Genomic DNA, 7050 nt, shown 5'->3' on the forward strand with positions numbered 1-7050 from the left:
GCTTGTAGCATGTGCTGTAAACTGTGGGGAAAAACTTATTCAATGGCCTAACATTTAATAATACTGTTACATATCTAACCTAGGCTATGTAATAAAGGGTTTGGTAGATGCTGAGTTGGCCAGCAAAAGTGGATTCACTTCCCTTCAAAGCAGATCATCATCAGTAAAGAAGTCATGCTTACTGTTAGTAACTATTCTCTGTATTTCAGAAAATAAAGCAGAGAAATGGGCAGTCAGATGCCTTCCCTGTGAAGGAACATCAGCAGCCTGCTCATCCTGCACCCTTGGCACTGAAGACCCCTCCATGCTTCAAGAAGGAGCAGCCACTGATCCCTGTGAACGATGCTGTAAGAACTATAGAGGGCAGCAACGCAGCAGACAACCGCTACAGTGAATTTGTTACAGAGTTCTCGAAAGCTGAGCCTGCTGTTGTCAGCTTAGAGTATGGAGTGGCCAGGATGACCTGCTAATTAAAATCCAGCGCTGTGCTCCTCTTCTAGACTGACTGAATTAAGAGATGGATTATTTTGATGATGGGTCTGTGCTGCATGACCAAAACATGATTTGTATATCAGCAAGTTTTGTTAACATAGACTAGAACAGCATGCTAGTTGTCAAGTGTTTGCTGTTCTTTTACAGAAAAAAGTGTAGTTCTCTTTTAAGAGGTAGGAGCATTTGGTAAGTGGTGACTAAAAATCAAGGGATGGTATGTCTTTGGACTTAAGTCAGTTTGCACTAAATTGATTAAAATAGTAATATTACTTTATTCAGTATAGGAGAACACAGGTGGTCTTTCACGAATTGATTTTATTTGGGCAAGAAAACTTGAACTTTCTATTTTAGGAACTGAAGCTACATGTATATATTGCTTATGATATGAATATGTATACCCTTGTTTAATGTCACCCAGTACTAACTTTCAGTGTATTAAGTGCCATGGAAAAGTATGATATATTTCAAATCATAAATAGTTGGCCTTAAACCTGTCAGATCAATTATATCATTGTCCTTTACTATTGCAGTCTACCTGGCTCTGTTTACATTGTATTTGCTCAAAATGTTATTTCCTTAAAACAGGACTGAGTATAAGGAATGAAGCATGCCTAAGCTGGCACAGCTTTTCAGCAAATAGCTCTATGAATGTTAACTTCTCGCTGAAGACTGTTCTTTATTCCAGTTTCTCTATTGTTTAAAATCTGATAGACTGGCCTGACTTTCTTCTCTGGCAGCTCAGTAGATTGAGCATCACTGAAGCTACAGGTTGTGTCTGACCTTAAATATAGTGCCATAAACCACAATATTTAATTGTAAAGAGTAAAATGTGTCATGTAAGACAATGGAACTTAGCCAATAACTGAATCGTCAAGTTCATTCAGATTGTTTACTATGGGCTGTGCAGTTGGTCAAGTTGCAAGAATGGAAGCAGAAGTTTTGGAAGCATAATCTACTGACGTTGTTTCCAAGGACAAAAAAAGTCGTTCGTGTGTCTGAAGCTCATGAGAAACCGAGTGCCTTCTAAATCTTTCATTAGAAGGAAATTTTCATTTTCAGTGAAAGCCCCTTTTCATCTTGTAAAAACTTGTCCAACTTGTGCATATTTTAAGTAATTTCAATAGTCTGGAGATTTCTGTGTTATTGGAGAGGTGACAAATACTATTTCTAGCAGGATGCAGTAGAGATCATGGGACGTAAGAAAAAAGGAGGAAACTTACAGTTTGTAAGCTTAATTATATATCTGTAACCGTCAAGTAAGGGAAAAGGTTTTTGCTGAAGTTTGTTCCCTGATGGATTTTTTGAGCAGATAACAGAATAGGTAAGAAAAGTGCTGGTGCCCTGTTTTTTAAAGGTATAAATTATAACTTTGGCTATTAAGATCTGTAGGTATGATGTTAGATTAACGTTACTGACACATTTTATCTCTGGATTTAAATAATTTTTGGTTACAAGTGAAAATGAGTTTATTCTCATCCTAATCCCTGAAGTCTGTTTTGTTAAAAGTACTGGTGTGCCACACACAATTTGTCATTATTGGCAGCATTTCCCTCTGCACCATATTGGATCCAGAACTCTATTAACAAGGCCAGTATAGGTCATGATCAAGTTGCACTTGTGAAGCTGTCTGGGAAAAATTAACTGTGACTCCCATATTTGAGTATTAATTCACCTGTTTCACTGATTTGTTTTTTAAAAGTCTGTAAGTGTAAATAAAGATTCATAAGTATTTTTTTTATTCCCAAAGACATGAGCATAGTGTCATATTTAAAATACATTACCCAGTCACTTAAACATGTTTAGAATTTCTCCACTACAAGTCATGATAGTTTCACAGTTGCACAGTGGTGCCTTACAGGGTGGCAACAAGAGAGGTTTTTGTGCCTTGTTATTTATTGTCTCCCCTTGTCCCTCATCTTTGTATCAACTTGGTTCCGTGGTTTTCCTTTGGAAAAACGTTCTGTATGTTAAGCTTGTGTTTTATCACAGTAGTGACAAATTTATCACTGACAATGTAGGTAAGTGATGTCAATTTGTGTTTGTTTTAATATTTAGCTGCTCTGGTGTGCCATGTACACTTTTCATATTTATTATTTAGAGTTTAGAGACTCAAAAGATTATATTAAGCTTTTTTGCAAATATTGTTGTATGTTATTTTTACTTTAACAACCGTCTGAGTACCCCTGTATACAAGGCTTTTAAAGAGAAGATCAGTTTCCTTTCAGTACTGTTAAAGTGAGTCTATTTCGCTCTTCAGGCCATTTTTATTGGCAGAGTTCACCTCATAGCAGAAGGAATCGGGATGCCTTTTTATTTTAAATCAAGGTAGGCATGTTAGGTCAGCTTTAAAATGCCATAAAACTATCTGCTCAAGCACAGAACCTGTTTCTTCATCAAAAAATACAATACTTCCTGATTTGAAGTAAATATTTTACTCCCATTAGTATATGAATAGAGTTTTACAAGGCTGTTTAGTAGAGCAGCCTTCTTGTAAAGTCCAGATGACTCTGCCAACTCAGCCCCTAGGGTCACCAGTGAGAAAAGTTCCTGCAGAGAGGCAGCTGTCTCTTCTCATTTGCTGTTTAGGCTTAAGCCAAAACTACCTAAAGCACATGGGACCTGTGGTGAAGTAAATAGATGGTAGCGAAGTGAACTCCAACAGAAAGCTTGGCAGCATGGCCAGGACTCAGCACAGTGGGGCTGTTCTGTGTCCTTCAAGAAGGGTTTAAAAAACATGAAGCAAGTTGACTAAAAAAATTGTGGCAGAAGCTTTCTGGGAGCAGAAGGAATTCTTATTTCAGTGGATGAGCTTTTCTTCAACAAGAACGTGCTGCTTCAAGAGCAGTAACAATACTAAAAGGTGCCCCGTACAGCTCAAACTAATACGCAGGACACTTTCAAGCTGAAACATTAACGTGTAGTTGGTGCACTCACCAGTTGCTTGGGAGTATAATGTCCCAGGTAGAAAGCTGTTACAGCTGATCCTGCTCCATTGGTTGCAAGACTTTAGCATCTGTCAGTTCTTTGCTTCATCTTGAGAAAGTCTCAGTCAAGTCTGTGGGTTTCTACATTTTGTGCTGTGTTTGATCTTTTTTGGAGTCTAAATGTTATTGAAGAGAAATAATTCCTGTTAATTAACCAAGCTGATAGATCTCACCTGAGCAACTAAAACTGATTTCACTTTGTACTCCAGGCAATTTAAAGTATTTATTTCACTAATACCAAAAGAGTTGGACTTATTTTTGGGAGACTTGATGTTGTTATAATGTATTCTTTAATACAAGTTTAAATATCCAACTGTTCTGTTTTGTAGGATGACTGCCAAATTAACAGGCTAAGAAATTAATTAAGCAATGCTGAACTGAGCCTGTGTGTTTTCAACACATGTCCAATTACTAGTGACCTAAATATAGGGCAAAAGCCTGAAGTCTGGAGAGTCCATTTAGAGAATTGGAACAGCAGTCCTTCCATAAAACCGCCCATCCCTATGTGGAACAAATGCCCTAATGTTCTTTTAGAGGGAAAGCCATCACAAATCAAGCTGTGACAGTTTAATGTGTGTCTTCCTCGGGATAAGCACACTGGAGAATGCCTTGCTGGGAAAGGTGATGTGTTCTTCCTCTGTAGCTGTTGTTTTCATAAGGCCTTTTGATAAAGAAACACATCAGCACATCTCTGAAAACTTGCTACTCCTGTTCTGGTAAAGTAAGCACATAACTGGATGCACAGTTGGACTGAAGTAGGGCTGGGGTAGACTGGCTTAACTACTATCCGCTTAAGGAAGTGACATAAATAATATAAAGAAATTCAGTGTTAAAACAGCACAGGGCACATGCTATCAATATCTGTTCTTTAGAGTCCTGCTGTGCTCTTGAGCAAGTGTGGCTAGCATGAAGGTCTTGTGTAAGCATGATGATTGCTTTCTAGTTAGTTCAAAGATCATCTGATTTCAAACTAGATCATGCCTCCACAGTGGTAACTTACAGATCTTTAGGTCAGAACCTAAAGGTTGCTCTTCAAACCCTTTTTTAGTTGCTAATAGTTCTAAACCTATACCTGATCATAGACTTAAGTATACTGGTCATGAAACCTGTATTAACCTTTAGGATTAGATCTTTAGATTAGACTGAAATCTGCTTTGACTTGCTTTCACCACTTATGCTGTGCTTTTCTCCAAGTGTTACTTATTGGCATGCTTGATGTCCTTCTGATATAACAGGCTTCTTACTGCTGTGGATGTTTCAAAAACCTAGAAGTACTGCAATTTTCTTCCACTATTCTGAAGGCTCAGACTAGTGAACAGTATGGGTGAGTTTATGACCTGCCTACATGTTAAATAGCATTGAAAATCAGCACGACATCATAATTCAACTTCCGTATGCACAGTAGGCTTAAGGAAGAGGATGTAGTCAAGATCCTTGTCACAGCATGTAGCAAGGAACAGGACCCTGCTGGGGTATGACTCATAAAAAGTAGAAGCAGTAGAGCTGTTTTAATGTCCAGCAGCAGCTCAGGGACTTGAGGTGGAAGGTCAGAGGCATGCTGCTTCTGAGATCAGTTTCCAGGTCCCAGGGACTTAAATGACCTGGACTAGCTGAGCAATTCTGCACTGGCATCAAGCAATAGAAAATATATATGCATTTGTGTCTCTTAATCTACTAACTTCAAGTAATAAATGTCCTGGTGGTGACTTTGAATTTGGGGTGCAGTATTTTGTTTGTTCTTGTTTATCGTTTAACTCGAGGTCAGTTGTATACTGTTTATAATTAAGTGGATTTATAGGTTTTGCCACATACTGTTAAAGTCTTTCCTGTCTTAATGGCAAGGTTAGCATGTGCATATCTTGTGCTTTGTATCTCTGCATATATTTCTGATGAATGCTTTTCTTGCAAGTAGGCAGTCTTGGTGAAGTCCCATGCTGCCCCACAGAGGCATTCCTCATTAGCTAGCATTACAGATTGGTTTCCTTGCTCTGTCTTACTGTTGCTCTTCAATCTTAAAGTTTATCTTTATGGCTCTCTGTTGGCAATGTCCCTTGACAAACATCTTTCCATCAAAGAAAACGGGTTTGTTTTTCTGTGTCTCAGGGACTTTTACCCCTGAACTAGGGAACTTCAAAAATACTCCTTATTCTCCCTTTCAGGGCTTCTGAGTGCCTGATGACTTCCACAGTCAGTTTACTCACACATTTTAACTTCAGACCTGGCTATTTAAAAAAACCAAACCAAAACAAAAAATTATTCAAATGTTGGATGTGGCAAACGGAAAGAAAACTGTTTTCATTGTCACGTATCTGGAAAGACTGGCTGTTTCACTAGCATTTATTACTCTGTAACATTCTCTGTAAAAGTCATTTATTTGTGTGCTGGGATCATGCTTGATGTATATTCCTGAAGAAACTTTAGCAAATGGAATTTTGTGATCAGTATTTTATTTGTATGTGTTTTGAAAATCCATAAAGCTTAAAATAAAATTATCATAATATTGCCAATCCAACTGGGCATTAAATAGTCCATTTATAATAGCACTGTTCTAACATAAAATGTACTGAATAAAATTTTCATTTTATGGATGAATCACCTGATACAGACTATAGAGTACAGACATTACTTGGCCTATTTATTAGGTTCTTGAATGATCCTGTAACTTCTAGATATGGGAGACTGGCTCAGCTTTGTGTTACTGACTCTAGACTGCTGGTGTATTAATTATGAATGCTATTCTGTGCTTAATTTAAGAGTTGAGTGTCAGAAGAGAGCTCTGTGTTTACTTAGCGTTACCATTACTTCATACTCAGTAATCCACATTAGTGTTTTCAACAGCTCCAACAAATCTGGTTAGGAAACTGGAATAATTTTCTGAAAATACCATCTTATCTTCTCAGTGACTTTTCCATTAACTATTATGAATGGTTTTCTTTTAATTCTTAGTCTGAGGCTTTTTAGGACTATACAGCTGTATTCTTCATTTGGTAAACACAGCAATCATGTTTTGTCATGGTAATAAAGGTCTCCCTAACTATTACTTGCTCCACAATGCTCAAGCTTCTTCCAGCAGCATTTTATTTATATTTACTTACTTCACCCACATTCAACACCATCTTGATCTGCACTGAAAAGACAGTTTCTGTTCATAGTACAGATGGAAACTAATGTACTGGAGCATGGGTATATGAAAAGTTGTGATTTTTATTACAGAATGGGATTCTCCTGCTGTAGGTAGATGCAGCTTAAAGGGCTCTCTTCAATCCATTGGAGGTTTTTGTTCAAGTGCCTGCCTTTCAGGGAGTACCATTAAGGGAAAATGTCAAAACTCTTGCCAAGTCATAGCAGTATATTTTAACCATGTGCCACAACAATGGTAACATCTGTCAACTGGGTTCTCTACCCAGCGCCAGTAGCTGCTACATGAAGTGCATGAACATGTTCATCTGCATGTGCTTCTAGTGTATGGATGCTACTGGATATAGTAAAAGTGCAGAGTTTCATATGTGCATACGTAAGTGGAAGGAAAAGCAAAGTTTAGCTTCAGATTTTAGCATAGTTTGGAGGCTGGTTA

General features: G+C 37.8%; 1 protein-coding gene across 2 annotated transcripts in view; it reads left to right on the forward strand.

Moving 5' to 3' along the window:
- Positions 1-5988, forward strand: part of LOC141939719 (phosphatidylinositol-3,5-bisphosphate 3-phosphatase MTMR6) — a 35041-nt gene extending 29053 nt beyond the window's left edge. For both annotated transcript variants that reach the window (XM_074860013.1, XM_074860014.1), the window contains one exon: positions 210-5988. In XM_074860013.1, coding sequence (XP_074716114.1) covers positions 210-470 — 261 coding nt within the window. In that variant the 3' untranslated portion in view covers positions 471-5988. The remainder of the gene's footprint in view (positions 1-209) is intronic.
- The last annotated feature ends 1062 nt before the right edge of the window (positions 5989-7050 follow it).

Source organism: Strix uralensis, chromosome 2 (assembly GCF_047716275.1).
Source record: "Strix uralensis isolate ZFMK-TIS-50842 chromosome 2, bStrUra1, whole genome shotgun sequence".
Taxonomy (NCBI): Eukaryota; Metazoa; Chordata; class Aves; order Strigiformes; family Strigidae; genus Strix; species Strix uralensis.